We start from the raw sequence: 23,518 nt of genomic DNA, 5'->3' as shown, positions 1-23,518 counted from the left end.
AAAGTCATAATATACTGTGGAACATGTGCAAAAAATTGTACACGGGGTTTCAAGAGGTTAAAAAGGTAATCTATGGATCTATGCACTAGAACAAGCTCTAAATACTATTTCTGAAAGCCATAATAATGAAATGAGTTTACACACGTTCCGCATGTGTTTTTCCCAATGTAATATTTCGCCGAATCCATCTTTTCTCAGAATTGTTAACATACTAAAGACTTCGGGCCCGTGCACGCCGGATGCGTGCGTGTAGACGTGCACGTGCACCTTATATGAGACGACCCAACGCTTGCATGACGTGTGCGTGCACGACTCCCAACGGTTTACCGCACGCGCACGTGCACAACTATAGTATAAACAACATTATTTGCGGTATTTGACGTCTGTCACTCACAACAGCAATACTACGTAAAATGTCTTGCACATCGAAATCACAAAGGAAAACAACTGCACTGCGAACGTTTACGTTCTACGTCTTTTTTTTTAATTTTAGGGTTGGCCGGACACCACCGTTATGAATCGGTAGTCGTCTAAGTAAGTCGATGTGAACGTTTCATTTTTCTTTTAATAAAAATAAGGAAAAGGTGGATATTTAACTGTAAATATGGATATATTTATCGTCACTTAACAGACAACTAATTTGACACAGAAATATCATAAATAAACTTTAAAATAGATCCCCAGTTAGTTTCAATTTTGACAATGGGTGCGACCTACTCGGTCGGTGTATTAAATGCATTTAGCTTGCGGGAAAACCATATAATTCTAGCTTTATTTAAATCTCAAATAAAAAATCATTATACGTCACAATTCGATACCTCAGTCTACGTGCCATCCAATCGTAATCGCTTGCTGTGACAATCGATTTGCGTTAGTTACATCTCTATATACGTCAGTCATAATGTGTCAAATACCGCAAATAATGTTGTTTATACTATACGCATACACAGCCAGTGTGCTCTGGCCTTTATTTGTTATTTATTAAGCAAATGTAACCCTAGCCAAATCTCTGTAAAGTGCTAAAAAGATATCACGAATATTTGTTTGAATTGAAGATATGACAAAAGATGATTTCGGCGACTATAATCAGCGGTAAGATGCGTATGAAAGAAACCCAAGTGAATCATGATCGCTAGTATCTAAAACAGCAATGTCATGAATTAATAAATATAATGAAAAGCGATGATAGGTAAAAGCGTCTACTAGAACAAGTAGATGTACTAAGCATGATTATTTCTTAACTAAATTCGTTAAATAAATGTACAAGTAAATATTTACAATTTGTTTAGCAAGTGTAGTCTTTAACTATTCACAATAAATAGTAGTTTTAATACATACAGACAAATAAGATAAGGCTACAAATATAATGACCACCAAAAAATACTTTGGTACCCTAAATAAAAAAATCATGCTTACCAAAAAAAATTACTGAACACCAAAAAAATAAGGCCTAAAAATACAAAAGTACCACCATTTTAATTACGACTGCACTTCAAATTGTATTCAAATACCAAATATATTGAATGATCACCAAAAATCATTAATGATCACCAAATCTTGAAGACCAAATTAATGCGATATTTTCACCTAAATAAACCACTATGATTACCAAATAAAGCCCCTCCCGCTCAACCCCCCGTAGCCCGCACCGCATACCTAGTATACCTACCTAACCTAATCTACTTTTCTAGTAGCATTTCGTTATGCTACTAGAAAAGTAAGTAAACTGCTATCAGTTAAGTGGGTTAGGTTAGGTTAGCACTGCGACCCTTACAGATACGAAACGCTACTAGAAAAGTGGATTAGGTTAGGTTTGAACTGCGACCCTTACAGAAAAGAAATGCTAATAGAAAAGTGGGTTAGGTTAGGTTTGAACTGCGACCCATACAGAAACGAAATGCTACTAGAAAAGTGGGTTAGGTTAGGTTTGAACTGCGACCCTTGCAGAAAAGAAATGCTACTAGAAAAGTGGGTTAGGTTAGGTTTGAACTGCGACCCTTACAGAAACAAAATGCTACTAGAAAAGTTGGTTAGGTTAGGTTAGAACTGCGACTGTTACAGAAATAAAATGCTACTAGAAAAAGGTGACGAAGTGGATTAATTAATTTAATAGGATAACGATATATTAAATATTTCCACATTTTTAATTAAAATTTGGTTACAATTTTTGTGATCATTTACTATTTTTACGTTTACAATAATTATTTTGGAGTCATTTGCTTTAGTAGGATAGCAAGATTTAAAAATTTGGTTATCAATTTACATTAAAATGGAGTTCTAATTTTGGTGGTCATTTACTATTTTTGGGTTTACAATGATTATTTTGGTGTCATTTTCTTTAATAGGATAGCAAGATGTAAAAATTTGGTTATCATTTCACATTAAAATGGGGTTTGAAATTTGGTAATCATGAACTATTTTTGGGTTAATAATGATTAGTTTGGTGTCATTTCCTTTAAAAGGATAGTAAAATGTAATAAAATTGGTAATCATTTCACATTAAAATGGTGTTATAATTTTGGTGATCATTCATGATTTTAGGGTGGTAAAATAGATTTTTTTAGTATTAAATTTTACTAAATCTGGTGATCAGTTAAATAGCAGCCATAAGATAATATGTAAGTAAAAATGTTTTTACAACTTTTAAAATTCACAAAGATTTTAATAAATAAATAATAGAAATAAAGTTTATTGTTGCTAATCGCGTTAGGTACGGTAAAATTGTTTTCTGCTAAATATTATGTAGTTTATCATTTGTATTATCACTAATATAATAAATAAGGAAACAGGAAATAAAAAATAAGATAATATCGGCTTATATATCTACCTTCATAATGCCAATAACTAACTTTATTACAGATAGATAGATCAAAAGATGCACAAAATTTCTCTCAATTGTGAACTTTAAATAATTAACCTGAATGAATATGTTAGTGATTAGATACAAGTTGCAAAGAGTTACAGCATAATGCAATGATACATGATAGGATGGCAACAAGATAAATGATTCCATGAAATATGTAGGTAGGTTAAATACAAAATGAACAAAATGCGTACGTGTCGGAAGCCAGAGTAATATCTCGCAGCTCCTCAAACACTGGCGACAAAGAAAAACCAAGTTTACCCTCAGAAATAAAAATTCAAGAGGTCTTGATGGATCTAGTGTCGGCACCTTAGAGAAATACTACACGATCGTGGACGGTAGGCTAATTTTAAATTTAGAATTAAGGATAAACTGTAGTTTACATCGTAATATTGGTCGTATAGGGAATATTACTGCAATGTTCAATTGCCAGATTGCAGCACTAGCACAAACCGTAAACCATATAGTAACTTATACATACTATGCCGTAAACAGTTTTTTGACAAGTTTTCACAGATTATTTGTTACGGATAAATATGACATGGATGCATCAAGGCAATTTGTTTACTGTTTGTGCTAGTAGCTCCCCCTACGCAGAGTTTTCAGTACCTAATATTGCCTTTTGTATCAAAAATCACTTTAAATTCGAATCAGACGCAAATATCATTCAAGTGTTTATTATATTTGTTTGTATCATACATTATTTTTCAAAATATCACATTTATTATCATCACTATCACGGTCCACGATCGCGAGTATGTGAACGGATAATGTAATCTACGAAAAACACAACGGGAGGTCCAGATGTAATCAAGAATTTTGAAAATCTAACTGGTTTTCTAAGGATATCGCCTCAAAAGTCGCTGGGCGATTTCGCACATCGCAATCGACAACGTCTTGCTTGTACCTACAGTCGCCATTAGATACATCGGAGCGGCCAAGGTGTTCACAAATATCTGAACATAACCTCTATTGTCAAGATGCTAAAGTGCTTGTTCAGATATTTTTGAGTACCTTGGCCGCTCCGATATATCTGTTGGCGACTGTGCATTGGTTGTAAAATACAAAGCTTATGCTCTAATTTCCTAGGATAGCGGTGCCGTCATATAGCGACCGTCTCCATACAAATACTGCGACATCCATATTTAGCCGTATTATTTAGTATGGAGACGGCCGCTATATGACGGCACCGCTATCCTAGGAAAACCGATCTTTACTGATACTGTATCGACAAGCCGGGTACGGCCCTGAGTATTATCATTTATCATTTATATTAGGTACTAGAGTGTACAGTACAGCGCGCAGCGGCTTTCGAGACCGACCGTACGGACCGCTTCACCAAAGTTGACGGGAATGGAATGAACTAAACGAATGTAATCACTAATCAATCTGCCAGAGTGACTTTCCGTCTCATCAGTTTGTAAAGTCAGCAATATATATATATATATATAATTGTCTGAGTACCCACAACACAAGCTTTCTTAGGACGTGGGACTCAATTTGTGTAAGAATGTCCGTATAATATAAAAATTTTACCTTCCAATAAAATTGTTATTATGTTTCCTTCTACGTCAGAGGTCTTCATTGAGAGAGTAACGCCTCCGGTGTCCGATAGATGCCGCTAGCGTCTATGTAGTCGCTCCGCCCCACGCCGTGACGTAGTTCCGCTTCCCCTTCCTGCGAACTGTTGCTCGCTTTCCGCGACTCGCCGCCATGACACATTGTTGAGGAGAAGTACCGTCGGCATAAAAGTAGCCTAGTAGCCTGCCAGGAAGGCATTACTCAGACCTCTGACGTAGAAGGAAACATAATAACAATTTTATTGGAAGGTAAAATTTTTATATTATGTGTTCCGTATTCTACGTCAGAGGTCTTCATTGAGACCTGTTTATTATCTCCTGGTGGCGAGTCAGCGGGCGCGCAAGCGTTAGGGCTACACCTACTGTCATGGAATTCAGAGAAAGAATAAATATATACGCCTTATTGCAACCCATGAAATCACAGTGACTCGTTATAATGATACATTACAGGAAAAAGAGAATTTAAATTGTAATCCCAGGTTCCAATCTGACGTTAAACTGGTTTGAGAGATTTCTCATTCGAAATCGCATCCTATCCGCAGAATCTCGGCGATAGAATCGTCTAAAGAAAAAGTCATGTTTCCAATTAACTTAAGCTAATTGGATAGTTTTCCAGCCAATTTAGTGATTAAGTACATCGTGGATCGAAAGCAATCGTAATAGGAGAGGCCGGCTTGGATGAGACTGGCTGGAAGAAATAGGCGCAGTGTCCCCTAACATTTTGTGTAATTCTCACAAATTGACGTACCCAGACTACCTACTTACTGGGTCTATACTTTATTCCGGAGCTTCTAAGAGTCCAGTCGGTAAGACACGTTATCTGGTTTAGAGCCGAATTTCGGACGCAAAATAATAGCGCGAAAGTTATCTATGCAATTGCCCGGGCTACAAAGTAGTAGAGTAAGGTCATTGACCCTGCGGCCTGATGCTAACAGTAAAAGTGCGGCAGCTCTTCTATATAGGTACGTTGTAGGGCTATTCAAGTTAGGGCAAATAATTTTTATTCGATTTCTCGCGTCCCAAGTTGGTGGTTTGGGAGGCGCTGGTCTCGCTATTAATAGCCTTGGAAGAAGGCATAGTGTCCGATAGGCTTATGAACAAGTGTCGTTCTGAAAGCTAACATGGACAATAGAAATAGATGTCTGAGATAGCTCGTTACTTCACTGGATATTAGAGGTACCTGGCAATCAATCTTAATTTTGATGCACCATGAAGACCATTTCTACATTGTGGGCGTACAGGCGGCCTAGACAAGGGGACGATCTAAGGAGTGCTCCCGGTACTGGTTTTCTATATAAACACAGTACCGGAACCGGGAATACCCGGTTCTCGCCATACAAACGATCACTTGAGTTTCTTTCTGTCTCTTTATCACTCTTCCATATTAGTGAGACACTGACAGGTGCGTCTCGTTTGCTACGTAGCGTTAGCCCTTGGCATGTTGCATGCATGCGCCAGTCACGCCAGTAGGTACATCAAGCGGACGTCACTCCTGATCCCGCCAGCCCGGTGTTGACCTATCTGACAGGAGCTACGCCTCGATTCTTAAGGTCGTTGACTCGTTAGGAAGGGCGGTCTGACGTTGTGTTCACTAGGACCGCCAGTAAATTGCAAGCTTACCACAGCTGCGTGAAGGTTCTCCTCATCACGCCGTCACAGGAAACAGACTAGGCTGGGAGGTGGAGACATCCATGCCAAGTCGTATCACCGGCAGCTGCCAAACACGTCATGGTAGCAGTTCAAAGAGTCTGTTAAGAAATACCGTGGCACAGTGCGAGGTCTCTCGAAAGCGGAGGCTGGCTAACAGGGCGCCTACCAGGCGAAGATATTCTCGGCGGCTTCTGGGCGCAGCTGCCCCTCTGGCGCGCAGTGACTTCTTGATAAACCGTCGCCCTCGGGAGTTGTACCGACCTGGTAAGTAGCAAGAAACCAGCGCGACTTGTAGACAATCTGCTGGCATCAGCAGTTTTTGCGACAGCCGTAGTAACGGAAGGGATGTAGTGTCGCCGTCGTTTTATGTATACTGTAACGGTCCGGTTGTATGTTTGTAGTACACTACTGTCGTCAGCGCTGCGCCGCTGCAGATGCGGCCCGTTAACGATTACTCTCCACTGAAAGGGCCTTACCTCGTACATTGTCTACCATTATTGGAGATTGTAACGGACTGCAGGCATAATATGAGGAGGGAAGTGGCACGAGGTTTTCGGCAGCTGTCAGAAGTGTTGCTGGGGACTGCGAAGGTGTCACCTTCCTCCATGAACTAAAGTTTGTGAATTTTAGACTATTAAGCATTGAGTCTCATTTCTGCTAGAAACTCGGCAGCAAGGCAGGCCTGTATGTCACGAAAAGAAAACTTTCAATCGGGGTGCTGTGCCGCGTGTCCCACGTGATGTCTAGGAGCGTGATGGTCTAATTCGCTTTATCCGAAGAAACGCCTATATTGAGCTAGTATAGGGGTATGGTACTGCCTGCTTTTAAGGAAATCGAACTGATGAAATCAAGTCTAAAAATCGATTTTGGCGCTTTGCGTAACAAAACTGTTTCGATAAAGTCGAAGACAGACAGATGCAAACTGCTGGAGTCCTCTTGGCCCCTTTCTCTTAGCACCGGAAACTCAAGCTTGTTCAGGCGCAGCGGGTTTATTTGTCCCATTTTGTTTATTAGGGGCTTGGCGAACGAGTTCGTCTTTGTAAGACGGAACTTAAGCTGGAGAGCGCGGGCAGCAGAGAGATAATTATGTGAGGACTGCAGACCTTTTCGATGCCTTCAACCGGTTGTGAGCGGTCGCACAGGATCGTGTCGCAAAGCTGCTCTCCGGTTGGATCGCTCGCTGGCCTCGAGACGTCGTAGGACCCCCGAAGCGGCACGGCTCCTCGTCGATCAGCACCTTTATGAAGCCCAGGGACGCGACGTATTTTCCTCTGGGTATCGACATATCTTACCGCTTTCAACTCCGGCCAGTCGAGTCACGCTAGGACGAGGCTCCTAACTACCTTGTCTGCCGTCGCCATCCTTAACCGAAACCAAGAGTTTAGCGGTCTGTTCGTGCTGTGGCACCATAACTATAGGCGCCTGCGTACCTCAATGGGACCATGTGGACAGGACAAAACTGATACCGTGGCGCCAGCGTCAGCTTGGTAGGCAGCATCGGCGACGGGTAAGTTCGCGGTGGTATTCTTGCGAACAGAACATGGGCTCCATTGCAAGGGACGACATCGTCGTAGTTGCAGCATCGGTGGGCAGCATCGGCGTGATTGTCGGCGCCATCATGGCAACCGCCGCCGCTCGGGAGGCGCCGGTGCATAAGGTGAGAGGCGCCTCGTGGTGGCCGGCTCGAGAGGCGCCATCGTGGCGGCCGGCTCGGGAGGCACCGGTGCGCGAGGCGGGCGGCGCTATCATGGCGGCCGCCACTGGCTCAGGAGACGCTGGTGCGTGAGGCGAGGACCCATCATGGCGGCCCGCTCGAGAGGCGCTGTCGCGTGAGGCGGGTGGCACCACCGTGGCGGCCGCCGCCGCCGGCTAGGGAGGCGCCGGTGCGTGAGGCGAGAGGCGCCATCATGGCGGCCAGCTCGGGAAGCACCAGTGCGTGAGGCGGCCGCCGCCAGGCTCGGGAGGCGCTGTTGTGTGAGGCGAGAGGCGCCATAGTGGCGGCCAGCTCGAGAGGCGCCGGTGCGTTAGGCGGGCGGCTCCATCGTGGCGGGCGGCGCCAACGTGGTGGTCGTCACCGCCGGCTCGGGAGGCGCCATCGTAGCGGCCAGCTCGGGAGGCACCGGTACGTGAGGCGGCCGCCGCTAGGCTCAGGTGGCGCCATAGTAGCAGCTAGCTCGAAAGCCGTGAGGAGGGCGGCGCCATCGTGGCGACCGCCGCCGCCGGCTCGGGAGGCGCTGGTACGTGAGGCGAGAGGCGCCATCGTGGCGGCCAGCTCGACAGGCGCCGGTGCACATGACGGACGTTACCTGCACGGGAGGCGCCGATGCGTGTGGCGGGCAGCGCCATCGTAGCGTCCTCCGCTGGTTCGGGGGGGTGAAGTGTGCGCGTGGCGGCTGGCTCGTAGTTGTACGCATCATCACGGCGACACTGTTGCCCTCGGCGGCGTCATCGTAGTGGCCTCCACCGGCGCGTAGGTCACCAGCGACGCTATGACGGACGGCAACCGACGGGCGAACGGCACCGCCGCTGTACTGTAATGTTTCCACTGCTTCCACGTAACTTACCTTCCTTCCACTTCGAGCAGTCGGGACGCAGGAGCGGTCCGCCTTCACCTTTGCGCCAGGACGGGATCGAGAGGTGTAATCCACCCGCGCCGGACCGCAGCAACAGGAGCGGGCGTGTTCTCTCGGAGTCTCGGACTGGAAGCGCCCGCCCCGCGACACCTCGGGCCCCGGCCCGCAGCGTCGCGGCGTCTCGGAGTCACCTCGGACGACAGCAGAAGAAAGTCGGCGGCGCCGGCGCGGCGCGCGACACGGGCGGGGGGCGGGGCGCCGGTGCCACGGGCGGGGGCTTCCCTGTCGCGTCGCTTCTGAACGCCAAATAAAACTAGAATATCATTAAACTGGCTCACCGGATGGTTCGAGACAATCCAAACCTCCTTATCAGTCCTATTGAAGCGCGGCACCCAACAGCAGCGCGCGAAGGCCCTCCGCCTCCGCGCCGCCCCGGGCGCCGTCCCGGCCGCCGCAGGCACGATGACCGCACGTTCCCTCTCCGAACGCGGAGCGACTTAAGTTACCACTTGTTGATAAAAAAAAACTACTGACGCACTTCCTACTTCGATCTCGAAAATGCGCGACCTGCCTGAGAACCGTGCCTGTCAAAGTAGGCATTTACAATGCGCAACTAACAACACGAGGTACTCCCAGGCTTGTTAACGGTAACGATTTTAGCAGCATGGTATGTAAAAATTCATTTAGCCAGAAAAATAAAAATAAAAAGTGGGTAGAATCGAAAAACACTTTCGATTGCGGGATCGCCAAAAGACTAATAATAGCGATCTCTGCTATATCTTACTATTTAATAGAACAAGCTTTGGTTCGGAAATTTTAAAGCACCATGCTGCAAAAATGTACGCAAAAAAAAAAAAATTTGCGGACCATCGGACAAGACGGTCGACGAAACAATGTGTCATGGCGGCGAGTCGCGGAAAGCGAGCAACAGTTCGCAGGAAGGGGAAGCGGAACTACGTCACGGCGTGGGGCGGAGCGACTACATAGACGCTAGCGGCATCTATCGGACACCGGAGGCGTTACTCTCTCAATGAAGACCTCTGACGTAGAATACGGAACACATAATATTTATTTATAATTTATTTTAAAATTGAGAGTTAATACATTTGTTACATGCGTGTAGTGGCAAATGTATGGTATTTTTCACAAAAACGCCAACTTTGGTGAACCGGTATCTAAAAGCCGTAACAGACTACCGCACCACACCGCGATCTTGGTGCAGTCAAAATATTTCTTTCTCGCTCTAACTTATAGCAGCGTTTTTAACGCACGTACGGCGAGCACCTTACACACTATCGATGCGTGCGCCGCACCGTACCAAGCTCGCGGTGCGGTAGTCTGTTACGGCTATAAGAATCTAAGTATTCTAAGTATATAATTTAGCCAATAATTGGACGCACCGTCTATAAAAAAAATCTAAAATTTAGTGGTGCCTTTATATTCCATAACAAAATTAATAAATCATGTAAAACTTACCATTTGGCACGTTTCGACCAATCTTTAGGCGTCCAATGCAAGCATTTCGGGTCTATCTTCAACGTTCGTTTCTCCATACTCTTCTCGTGTTGCTGCATAAGTTCCTGGATAAGTCGAGAGATATCAAATCGGGAATGGAATGCGTACTGGCCATCAATAAAATCGGCATGACAGAAAACTATTTTGAAAACACGTGCAAAAAAAAACAAGCGGCTAAGAAAAGGCTAAGGGCCGGTACAGACGGACGAACCCGACTGCAACTTTTATGGCAACTGCACGCCGACGTTGCAGTTGGCGTGCAGTTCCCATACAAATTGCCGTCGGGTTGCAGTCCGTCTGTATCGGCTCTAAGAGTGACACGAAGCAAGCCGTCGCCATACAGTCTAAGTTTCCCTCTCATTTTATAACGACATGCTAAAATGATATCTTCTTAAGGCCCAAGGTCCTACCTATAGTACTTATTCGTTCGATGAAATTTAAACCATATTCAATCGGAACAGAGTTGCATTTAATTTGTTTCGTTAAATATTCAAAGAAATTAAAATCAACCCTATTTCCTGCACTATAGGTTCAAATTTCATTGGCAAATTTTGGGTTAGGCTGGGCCTTAGGAGGATATGAAACTTGTCGTTTTAAAATGAGAGCGTAACTTTAATTGTATGGGAGCGCCTTATGTGACATATACGAAAGAATACTGAGACGTGTAAAGTAGTGCAAAATTATGACGCCGCAAATGTGATAGCTGAAGTTAATGACGTTTTACGACGCCATGCGTTTTATGGTTACAGGCAGCCGATTTTTGAAATTCGACCGCTCGATTTCGTGTATACATTTCGGACAATAATATCTTCTCATTATAGTCATTTAAATTCTACTAATATAATTGAAAACGAGTGGTCAATACCACTAGATCCCCAATTTCTATCGCTGGTATTTCAAAAATGAGCATTTTGCCGTTTTCCACCGATTTTCGAGTGACGAAATCGAGGGGTCGAAATTCAAAAATGCCGATTTTTGAATTTCGACCCCTGGATTGTTAAATCAATGACTCCAAATGTAGCGAATGCGCAGAGGGTGCTCATATGTAAGTATTCGCTTTATCTGACCGTCTAGCATGAGTTAAGTTCTCGCGCGCGAGCCCATACTTGAAGTCGCGCTTGATATATGGAGTCGCGCGCGTGAACGCAACTCATGCTAGCAGATCTGAAGCAACCATGCGTGCGCACTTGAGGCACATTCGAGCTGTACAGTCACCTACAATAATATGTCACACAACGAATGCCGCAAAAATATCTGACACGATCTTATTTGTAGAGCCATAAGAGTGTGTCACATGTTTTTGCGGCCGTCGAAGAGTAACACATTATTACAGGTGACTGTACAGCATCATCTAAACTTTCCAATTGTCGGCTACAATATTTTGCACTACTTTATGTGTCTTTGTACTCATTCGTCTATGTTACTAATGAATTTAGCAAACTCAGGCACACCAAAAACGCCAACTTGTTATGAGATTGTTTAAAGATAAGCTTATGTATTTGTATAACCCATTTACGATAAGCCATTTTTACATTGCGCGCCCCTCCAAGGCACTTACAGATGTAGCTCATAATTATTTTCCATCGTTTTTCACGGAAACGTACGAACGTGTCTTGCTATTTCAGTCAGTATAGGTACAAAAAGTACTGAGGTTGACTGAAGTAGCATGACAAATACGAACGTTTCCGTGAAAATACGATGGAAAAAAATTATGCACTTCATCTGTACGCTCACATCTACAGGGTATAGTCTGTAGATTTGTAACTGGCCCCGAACTACTAATCATTTGTCTATTGTTAAGTAAAACCGCACGTAATACTTAACTGCAAAAAAGGGCTTAGCTTAATTATTCTAATTGGCACTTGAGCGCGTGTAGGTAGGTAGGTACAAAAAACCAGTGTAGGTGCGCTCTCCGATAACGCGCCTTTGTTACGCATCTGGATGAGACATTTTAGACTGGTTCGACTCGCCAGCACTCAGTAACCATAGAGAATTACACGACCCTTTTTTTACAGGTAGAGGCACGTGCGGTTTTACTTAACAAAAGACGAAGGATTTGCGGCTCGGGGCCAGTTACCAATCGAAAGATTGTATAGAGAGGAGGCAACCCACACAAACACAATAGGCAGTACCAGTAACGTAGGTACGTTTGCAGTGTATGTGTGTTAGTGTGAGTTGCGTCTATGAGATGGGAAGGGGTGCGCAGTTTAATAATCGTGTACTTCTATTTCATACTTAAGACATCGTGCAACGCCATCTATTTATTTATTCGAGACTACTCGTAAATGTACTAACGTATGTCTAACTTCAACAAAAAGTACAAGCTTTCATTACAGACTATCTTAAATTATCTCATAAGCAGTTACAATATGACATATTCTTGCGTAACGAGTGGTAATAATGCGACAGGTTTTAAAATAAAACCACTCAAAATAAAGCTCGATTTTACTGATGGCCCAGTATAATTCTAATGCCGCGACCGTTTAAGAGCCAATTGAAAATAAATAATACCTAATTATCTTAAGAATTTTGAATTTATAACGATTTGTGAAATAAATAACATTGGATTCATAAAAAATGTGAATATGAATTTACATCATTTTTACAAACTGAACAATTTCTGCTATAATTTTAAAACAGCATTCTACTAAAATGTATTAGTTGTCACTTTTCATACATTCATGCATAAACATAAAGGTCACAAAAGCGACGACAATTCACGACACTAGGTATGTAAGGATAATGAATAGGACATAAGTATTATTTTTCCGTTTTGAAGTAAAATGATAGATTCGTTGCGTGCCAAATTACATATTAAGGGCTGTCAACCGGCACGTTCACTTTGTAGGTTTACGCCAACGAACTAGAATAATAACTTTAATGTAATATAAGAGGGTAGAGACTGCAAGATCCCACAGTCAAACCGTGTAAACTGTTTTGTGGGACATTGTATTTGTGTAAGCTGTATACTTTTATGTTAATAAATAAAAAAAACTACAGAAGTATGACTAGAGCCAAAGAGAATTTGAAATAGAGGCGGATTGTCAAAGAAAATTATGTAGCCACAGTAAACTTAGTGCCATCTTTCGACAGAAGATTAAAACTGTTAGAACGCCATTTGACTTTGATCCTTATTCTTTCACTGATATGTGTTAACTCGTTAAATATTAATATTAACGCCATGTACTCGACACTAGGCCAAAGGTATGGTGCAATCTTTTCGAGCGATGGCGCCATAACCTTCAGCCTACTCTCGAGTAGATGGCGTTAATATTAAAGGACAAACTATATTATTCCGTCGCTGGATGCAACTCAATAATAAACCACAAGGTGAATGTGACCTAAGACAGCTATCTTGTATTTTGACAGTCCTGCTAACGTTATTTAGCTAGCTAAGCTAAAAAAAAACTATTCACCCGACTATATAATTTAACTTGAATTTCACTATTCGTTCTCAATTCTGGTAATGAACGTTGACAGGTTGGCAAAAAAGAGTAGAAATTAAAAAGTGGCAACACTGTAGTGTCGTCCCGTTTTCTTATAATATATTGGTTCGAAAGGGACTACACTACAGTGGCCCTCTTTTTAATTTCTACTCTTTTTTGCCAAGCTGTAGAAGTAGGATTCTACTATGAAGGACTCTTGAGCGGTCGCGGCAAGTAGGGTAAAGGCAACACACAGCTGACCTGATTGACCGAGATGATGTACTGGCCCTTGTAGTAGTTGATCAGGTTAAGGTTCTGGAGCGTGCTTATCACGTCCTCCTTCTTAATACTGGTCAGCTCGCAGATTTCACTGGAAAAACGTAAGTAAAATATGTAGTTTAGTAATTTTTATAGGGCAACAGCGCTTGTGCATTAGTGGATACATACATTTCCGAAACAATGCCCCACACTAGGATTTAGAATCTTATCTTATCTTATCGTTTTCGGGGGCATAGGGATCTTTTGTGCAATTACCCCCTAGGAAAGATCCGTCAACTACTCAAGACCTTTTCCCGCCAACTCCATGTGCCGGATGATGGAGCTCATGGATAGCGTTTTAAAGTCCTTTAGTTCCAGATATCCTGCTCCAAAGTCCTTCATTCTTTGTCTGGCGAGGGCGTGACATTTACACATTAGGTGTTTTACTGTCTCTTCCTCTTCAAGATTAAGAATACTTAATGGTATTTGTTGTACTTATACCTTAATTTATCGTTATTACTAGTTACTCACTCCGACACAGTAACTTATACTATACGAGAGAAAACCCAATTGTGAGAACGGTTTCTTAGGTGAATCTCTATTATACTATATAGGTGAATCGTATATTAGGAGTAATAGACGACAAAATTGAGGATTAACTACTCGTTGTTTTGATACCTTTGTAATGTTCTGGTTGAGATCGGTTTTCCTAGGATAGCGGTGCCGTCATATAGCGGCCGTCTCCATACAAAATATTACGACATCCATATTTAGCCGTATTATTTTGTATGGAGACGGCCGCTATATGACGGCACTGCTATCCTAGGAAACCAGAGCTTTAGACATACTATTTAATATAACCAACAAAGATAGTTTTGCATTACAATATTTACAGGTGTCATAAAAAGGCAGAAGTGAAAAGTCCCTAACAAACTTACTTTATAGTAATTATAGGTTTTTCATTGTCGCCAACTGGTTTGCTGTGCATCAGAATGTCCAGGATGGTCTGTGCCCAGTAGCTCCGATATGAGAGGAGTCCCAAGTCTGAGAGTGGTTTCTCAGGTGAACCCGTTTTGCCTTCGAACTTGGACAGTTCGTAACCTGTGGAAATATTAACACACAATTAATTTCAGGTGACAAATATACCAGTCTAAGTAATAAAAAATAAATAGACATGTGGTTAAGGTGCAGTGAGTTCAGGTCCTTTTCCGAACGCTGCTCGCTGAGCACTGAGCGGACGGCCGTGCATGCCCGGGATCGCGAAATCGCGAATATCATTGTATTTAAAAAAAAAAATCAAAATATATTTATTTCAGAAATTAATATGACAGGAGAGGCAGTACAGTGATCCCCACACTAGGCTGAGCCTGTGACGTGGGGATCTTAGCGAAGTACAGAGTACCGACATGTCGCGGCTATTATTTTACCAGAATTATTATTAAAGCTACTACGTTAATAAAGTTATTTTTAGTTAATTAGGTACTTTAACAAGAGTAAAATATGCAAAGAGGTTTTTAAAGTTTCTAATAACCTCGGACCGCGTGGAAAGAATGAAGCTAAGTTTAGTTCAGGCGCTACCCTTTTTGTCTTCCGATATGAGTCCTAATAGTATGTATAATTCATTCTTTCACACTTTTATGGATCATTATAATGCGATATTCACCTCAAAATCGGTCGTAGTTAGTGGTGCATCAGTTTTTAGTGAGTGGGCTACTGCGGACTTACATCAAAGAAGACGTGAACTGTATGCCTTATATGAGGAACGGCGGTTTAATCAGAGTGATGAATTTAAAGAACATGTGAAGGAGTATTCGAAGAAGTTTAAAGTAGATTGTCATATAGCTAAGCGAAATTATCTAAGTCAGAAAATAAAAAGTAGTTCCGACATTGTTAAAGCAACCTGGAAAGTTATAAATGTGGAGACTGGTCGCTCTAAACACACAATTAAAGAGCTTAAACTAAACATTGATAACAAAATTATAGATTCCAATTTAGAAGTAGCTACAGAATTTGAAAAATTTTTCACCGAGGTACCAGTATCCACAACTAAGGATTTAAATTCATCACCCTCATCTGCTGTTACATTATTAAAACATAACGCTCCAGAGTGTTGTGGAGACCTTCATTTTGAACATGTTTGTACCTCAGATGTAATAAAGGCGTTTAAATCAATTAATGTCAAAAAAACTAATGACCTCTGGGGAGTCTCTGTCCATGCTGTCAAATCCTTAGTAGAAATTGTAGCGCCTGACTTGGTAGTTATATTTAACAACAGTGTTGATTGCGGCGAGTTTCCTGATCTAATGAAATATAGTAAAGTAATTCCTTTATTTAAATCTGGTAGCAGCTCTGACCCCACTAACTTTAGACCGATATCTGTGCTACCAACATTTAGCAAGATTTTTGAAAAATTAGTTCTTTCTCAATTAGTACGACATTTTAACGTTAATAATTTGATGCATAATAAGCAGTTTGGTTTTACACGGGGTCGCTCAACAACCGATGCCGGTGTTGAGCTAATTAAGCATATTTTCGATGCCTGGGAGGAGTCACGAGATGCTTTAGGTGTCTTCTGTGATTTATCTAAGGCCTTCGACTGTGTTTGTCATGAAACATTAATCAGGAAACTTCATTATTACGGAGTTAGAGGATCGGCACTGAATTTACTTAAGTCCTACTTAAATGGTAGAATACAAAGGGTCGATGTGAATGGACAGCGATCACCTGGGTCATTGGTCTCTATGGGTGTACCACAGGGGTCAATATTGGGGCCTTTCCTGTTCCTTATCTACATAAATGACTTGCCATTCCTTGTTAAGACCCACCATGATATAGTATTGTTTGCAGACGACACCTCACTTATTTTCAAAGTCAAACGACAGCAACAAGCTTACAATGATGTAAACAATGCCATTTCAAAAGTAGTAAATTGGTTCAATGTTAATAATTTATTGTTAAATGAGAAAAAGACTAAATGTATTAAGTTTGTCACTAGTAGTAACGTAAGGCATGTGCAAACAAGTGTCATTGTGAAGGATGAGGAATTGGAATTAGTTGATAGTACAGTTTTTCTTGGTATAACTTTAGATTCTAAACTCCAGTGGGGTCCCCATATTGCTACTCTTTCGAATAGACTGAGCTCTGCAGCTTTTGCAGTGAGCAAAATCCGTCAGTTAACTGACGTGAAAACAGCTCGATTAGTATATTTTAGTTACTTCCATAGCATTATGGCATATGGTATTTTACTGTGGGGCGGTGCTTCAGAGATAAATACCATTTTTGTTCTGCAGAAGAGGGCTATTCGAGCAATATACAAAATGAACCATAGAGACTCACTTAGAGATAAATTTAAGGAAATTGACATAATGACAGTGCACTGTCAATACATTTATGAGAATATTCTGTATGTACATAAAAATATTGTAAATTTTAGGAAAAATTGTGAAATTCATAATATTAATACTAGAAATAAACATAAGCTCGCAGTGCCCTTCACTCGGCTCCATAAAATTAAAAAATCATTCATGGGTAATTGTGTAAGATTTTATAATAAACTTCCAAACCATATTACTGAATTATCTATTAATAAATTTAAGAATTATGTAAAGCGTAAACTTATTTCTAAAGCTTATTATACCACACAAGACTACATGAATGATATTACAACGTGGGATTAATTGTTATTCGAAATGATTATTTATTTATTAGGCATATTTGATTAATGATGAGGAAATGGATATTCCGATGTAATACTATCTACTTCTTTTGTTACTTATGCTTTTTTTTTGACATTTAGATTTTATTCTAGAAATTCTAGACTAGTATTTTTTTATACAATCTTTTTAATGTTTGACGATCCTTTTGTGAAATTTTTAGTGTTAAATTTGATATGTATAATAATCCAATTTTATTATGGAATAATATTAACATCAATAAATTGCTCTGATAATTAGATTAAGATTAATTACGATTCATAAGAGCTTGTTGCTAGGCCTACATGAATAAAGTATATTTTGATTTGATTTGATTTGATTTGATTTAATAAAGGTAATATGATTTCTGGCTTATGCCGTAGACCGCAAGAAATTGTAACGGGAGAGCTAAAAGTTAAAAATTAACTTCACAGTAGTATGTTAATATTTGTTCATATACTTACTAAATTCTATTAGAAGTTTTCCATATCCTTTTCTTTGGTATGGAGGTAGAGTCAGTATACACGCTACATTGTAGTCTTCTGTACTTTCTTTCTCTTTTGAAAAATATCCTACTATGTGAAAACCTGAAAACAAAATGGATAAGCATTTATGAATAAAACTATGAAAAATTACCGTAAGCCCCAAACTAGGCTGAGCCTGTATCTTGGGGCTTACAAAAGAGTAAAACATTATGGTCGTTTTTATGCCAGGAAATTTAGACCCTTGCACAATAGGACATTGTATTTGCAATGATTTTCCGTCATAAATTATCAATCATCATAATTTTAAAGGATCGGATCGAGTGAAGGCATATCTCCGGGAGCTCGGCGTCAGTCAAACTGGCGTGAATCCGCGCAGGACCGAGTAAAATGGCATCTGGCTCTTGTGTTGGAGGCCAAGACTCATTTTGGGTCATCGCGCCAAACTAGTAAGTATTTAAGTATAATTTTAAAATATTTCATAAATACCTCTAGAGTCAAACTCCGTCATAACATAGAACAGGAAGGGATCAGTGTCGTAGTACAAGGTCTTGTGGTCGAGGAACAACTTGGCCAGCAGGCAGAGATTCTGCGCGTAGCATTTATTCTTCCGTCCGTCGATCTCGAAAAACGAGATACTGCCTTTGCGGTAGATCTCGTTGCCGGGAGGGTGTTTTAGCTTGAATTTAATATATTTCACACATACCTCTAGAGTCAAACTCCGTCATAACATAGAACAGGAAGGGATCAGTGTCGTAGTACAAGGTCTTGTGGTCGAGGAACAACTTGGCCAGCAGGCAGAGATTCTGCGCGTAGCATTTATTCTTCCGTCCGTCGATCTCGAAAAACGAGATACTGCCTTTGCGGTAGATCTCGTTGCCGGGAGGTTTTTTTTAGCTTGAATTTAATATATTTCACACATACCTCTAGAGTCAAACTCCGTCATAACATAGAACAGGTAGGGATCAGTGTCGTAGTACAAGGTCTTGTGGTCGAGGAACAACTTGGCCAGCAGGCAGAGATTCTGCGCGTAGCATTTATTCTTCCGTCCGTCGATCTCGAAAAACGAGATACTGCCTTTGCGGTAGATCTCGTTGCCGGGAGGGTGTTTTAGCTTGAGTTTAATATATTTCACACATACCTCTAGAGTCAAATTCCGTCATAACATAGAACAGGAAGGGATCAGTGTCGTAGTATAAGGTCTTGTGGTGGAGGAACAACTTGGCCAGCAGGCAGAGATTCTGCGCGTAGCATTTATTCTTCCGTCCGTCGATCTCGAAAAACGAGATACTGCCTTTGCGGTAGATCTCGTTGCCGGGAGGGTGTTTTAGCTTGAATTAAATATATTTCACACATACCTCTAGAGTCAAATTCCGTCATAACATAGAACAGGAAGGGATCAGTGTCGTAGTATAAGGTCTTGTGGTCGAGGAACAACTTGGCCAGCAGGCAGAGATTCTGCGCGTAGCATTTATTCTTCCGTCCGCCGATCTCGAAAAACGAGATACTGCCTTTGCGGTAGATCTCGTTGCCGGGAGGGTGTTTTAGCTTGAATTTAATATATTTCACACATACCTCTAGAGTCAAATTCCGTCATAACATAGAACAGGAAGGGATCAGTGTCGTAGTATAAGGTCTTGTGGTCGAGGAACAACTTGGCCAGCAGGCAGAGATTCTGCGCGTAGCATTTATTCTTCCGTCCGTCGATCTCGAAAAACGAGATACTGCCTTTGCGGTAGATCTCGTTGGCGGGAGGGTGTTTTAGCTTGAATTTAATATATTTCACACATACCTCTAGAGTCAAATTCCGTCATAACATAGAACAGGAAGGGATCAGTGTCGTAGTATAAGGTCTTGTGGTCGAGGAACAACTTGGCCAGCAGGCAGAGATTCTGCGCGTAGCATTTATTCTTCCGTCCGTCGATCTCGAAAAACGAGATACTGCCTTTGCGGTAGATCTCGTTACCCGGAGGGTGTTTTAGCTTACATTTGATCTGTTGACAAATTATAAAGGTAAGTTAGGGTACTCCAAAAAACCGGGCAAGTGCGAGTCGGACTCGCGCACGAAGGGTTCCGTACCATAATGCAAAAAAAAAAAACAAAAAAAAGCAAAAAAAACGGTCACCCATCCAAGTACTGACCACTCCCGACGTTGCTTAACTTTGGTCAAAAATCACGTTTGTTGTATGGGAGCCCCATTTAAATCTTTATTTTATTCTGTTTTTAATACATCATCTGTGAAAATTTCAACTGTCTAGCTATCACGGTTCGTGAGATACAGCCTGGTGACAGACGGACGGACGGACGGACGGACGGACGGACGGACGGACGGACAGCGAAGTCTTAGTAATAGGGTCCCGTTTTACCCTTTGGGTACGGAACCCTAAAAAGAAGATAAATCATGTTGTCAAAACAAGTTTTTGGTGCTGTGATTAAGTGTAATGGCTTTAGGTAAAGTTTTTTTTTGCATTGTCCGAATCCAACATGTTTCGTTCCTATTTTTTTGAGAGAAGCCAACTTGTGCTTGTAGCTCAATATAATAATATATTAAGGGTACTTACCAAGTGCCTTTCCAAACATTTTCTACTTTTCCTATATTTTAAACAGAAGTCGCATATGTATATGCAGGGGAGATTCACCATTTCCTGAAAAATAAAAAGTATGAAATTTAATGTCATAGATAGAGTTAGACCAAGATAAGTCTGCAACGATTCTGATAGCACACGCAGTGCAAGTGTCATTCATACGTCATAATTTCATAGAAGTTTGACGTTTGAAATAACACTTCCACTGCGTATGGCATACGATTTTGATAGCATACGCCGCGTATGCTATCAAAATCGTTGCAGACTTGTTCGGTATGACTCTAGTAACTTTTGATATATCGTGACACCGTAGAATGACATAATATTCATTTCAAATAAAACCGTAAAATGTGTTACTGAGGTTGAAATTTTCAATAAACAAAGGGTCTAGCAGGCTAAGGAAGGAGAAGTGGCCCCTGTGACGAATATCGGATTTTTATAATGTCATTTGTTGGCTATCTTATAATATAGAAACACCTTAACTTTCAGCCCCCTATCTTGAACCGTCACCGAGATAATGTCAAAAACGTCATTTTATGGACACATTTTTCAAAGTCGTTTTTCTCCTGAACTATATAAGGTAGAGCAATCAAACCAAATCATAGCTACAAAGAATGAGTAGGAGTATAACTCAGATATTTTTAAATATTTAATTCCCTGAAAAAATAATGATTAAAATGTCAGATAATTTTTTGACAGCTCTTTTCAACATTTAATTGTAAAGGTACACCTATGGAAAACATCACATAAACTGCAAATAGTATTTATCTGACCCCCCCTCCCCTTAAAATCCTCCAAAAATCATGCTTCGAATGACCCCGTTTCCTCCTACGTCATGCTACCATCATCCGATGTCCAGACCCCCTCCCCCCCCCCCCCCCTCCTAATTTGAAATGACGTAATTTATGAATGGCCCCTAGGCAACGAAATTAAACCTCATTTAAACAGAAAATCTCCTTCAGAATGAAAGACGCCTTTGATAGCTAAACACTTTCGTTGACATTTTGTTTTTTTTTTTAAGTATGTTGCACCAATTATATTGAATTGATTTTTCGCATGGTAGTAGCTAATACTATTTGCAGTTTATGTGATTTTTTCCACACGTGTACCTTTACAATTACTTGTTGAAAAGAGCTGTCAAAAAAATCTCGGACATTTTAATCATTATTTTTTCAGGGAATTAAATATTAAAAAATATCTGAGTTATACTCCTACTCATTCTTTGTAGCTATGATTTGGTTTGATTGCTCTACCTTATAGTTCAGGAGAAAAACGACTTTGAAAAATGTGTCCATAAAATGACGTTTTTGACATTATCTCGGTGACGGTTCAAGATAGGGGGCTGAAAGTTAAGGTGTTTCTATACGAGTATTATAAGATAGCCAACAAATGACATTATAAAAATCCGATATTCGTCACAGGGGCCACTTCTCCTTCCTTAGCCTGCTAGACCCTTTAGTCGATAAATTTAGTTGCTTCAATCACACTTTCTAGCGTAAAACGTAGATTTTAGTAGACAGACTGAAGTAATCTCATCAGAGAGAAAGGACTCTAAACAAACCCTATTTGTAGGGCACGAATATTAGAGTGTTATACGGGAAGTATCGCATTGAAAGTGTACAATGCCCTATCTACATACCCCTTGCGCTACAGAGAGCCAGTACCTGTGGGTATCTCGATGTTCTCCATGTGTCTGTCACATGGCCATGCCCTACAAGAGAGCGGGGTTGTCGTGGCCGTGTGGTTGGTTAAATTGTCACAGTCAGTAACTAAACCATCTACCATATATGGATATGTATTACCTGTGGGTAGGGCGCGAAGTACCAGGGTCTGATCCGATGCTTGCCGAGCTCTATCATCTCGATGTTTTTCATGCGTGTCACCAAGTCATCATGACCGTGCGCTACGAGAGAGCCGGACTGTCGTGGTCTCGTGGTCGGTGTGGCAGCGCCTGATGCGCTAGCCTCGCCTTCTTCCCCAGCCTCTGACTGTGAATAGTGGAAAAGTATTGTTAATTTAACATTCTTCTTGTTGTATAATTATTTGCTAGAGAACAATGATTTAATCATAACTCGGAAACCTTTTGAGCAAGTCACATAAGTCAAGGAATTAGTGGACTCAAAAACCATTCAAATAAAAATAAAAACATAAATTGTTTCAACACTGCTGGTAGAAATGCCAGAAATTCTATTGTGATTGATAAGTAAGGGGTTAATTTGTCTGAAGATGACCGATATAATTGATATAATTACAATAGTCTGCTCGGCTCTGGACTTCTTTAGTATGAGGGCTACAGGACCCCGGCACTGGAGTTCGCCCAAAATGTAGGTTTAACTACGCTAAAACTGGCCTAAAAGATCAATAATGCCTCGCCTTACACGGGTAAAAAGAATCTCACCTCGTTGTCTATGGAGTTAGCTTTCCGTTTTCTGTTCATCTTCTTGTGCAGCGCGGCGGCCAGCACGGCCTGGCCGTTGACGAGCGGAGGCTCGGCCAGCAGCGTGGGGCTCGCGGGCCGCGACACCAGCGCCCGCGGCTCCGCCATTGGCGTGCCGGGGACTGACACACAATCACATCATAAAACCATAGAGACAAAAAAACCGGCCTAGTGCGAGTCGGACTGGCGTTCCAAGGGTTCCGTACATTACCCAATTTTTACAATGTATTTTTTATATGTAAAACGCGAGTGAATTGCCTTTAAAAAATCCGTAGGGGTCGGATCAAAAACTAAGTAATTAGTCCGACTCACGCTTGACTGCAAATTTCTAATACGTTTTCCTGTCATCTATAGGTAAAGAACTATTTTGTAAATAATTTTTCAAAATTTTAGACCTAGTAGTTTCGGAGATAAAGGGGGGGAATGGTCATTTTTTGCCTATTTTTTTAAATAATATC

The 23,518-nt window shown here is 41.4% G+C and overlaps 1 protein-coding gene across 1 annotated transcript in view; it reads right to left on the bottom strand.

Moving 5' to 3' along the window:
* Nucleotides 1–23,518, bottom strand: part of LOC134796799 (histone acetyltransferase Tip60) — a 28,335-nt gene that overhangs the window by 1,774 nt on the left and 3,043 nt on the right. Inside the window, exons 5-13 of the mRNA XM_063769022.1 lie at nt 23,022–23,182; nt 22,426–22,611; nt 20,600–20,683; nt 19,831–20,032; nt 18,021–18,143; nt 14,803–14,965; nt 13,868–13,976; nt 10,143–10,246; nt 3,058–3,097 (exon numbers count right to left, since the gene is read on the bottom strand). Of these exons, the coding sequence (XP_063625092.1) occupies nt 3,091–3,097; nt 10,143–10,246; nt 13,868–13,976; nt 14,803–14,965; nt 18,021–18,143; nt 19,831–20,032; nt 20,600–20,683; nt 22,426–22,611; nt 23,022–23,182 (1,139 nt within the window). The 3' untranslated portion in view covers nt 3,058–3,090. The remainder of the gene's footprint in view (nt 1–3,057; nt 3,098–10,142; nt 10,247–13,867; nt 13,977–14,802; nt 14,966–18,020; nt 18,144–19,830; nt 20,033–20,599; nt 20,684–22,425; nt 22,612–23,021; nt 23,183–23,518) is intronic.

This window comes from Cydia splendana, chromosome 14 (assembly GCF_910591565.1).
Source record: "Cydia splendana chromosome 14, ilCydSple1.2, whole genome shotgun sequence".
Lineage (NCBI taxonomy): Eukaryota > Metazoa > Arthropoda > Insecta > Lepidoptera > Tortricidae > Cydia > Cydia splendana.
Note: the sequence above shows the minus strand (reverse complement) of the source record. Positions and strands in the feature narration are given on the sequence as shown.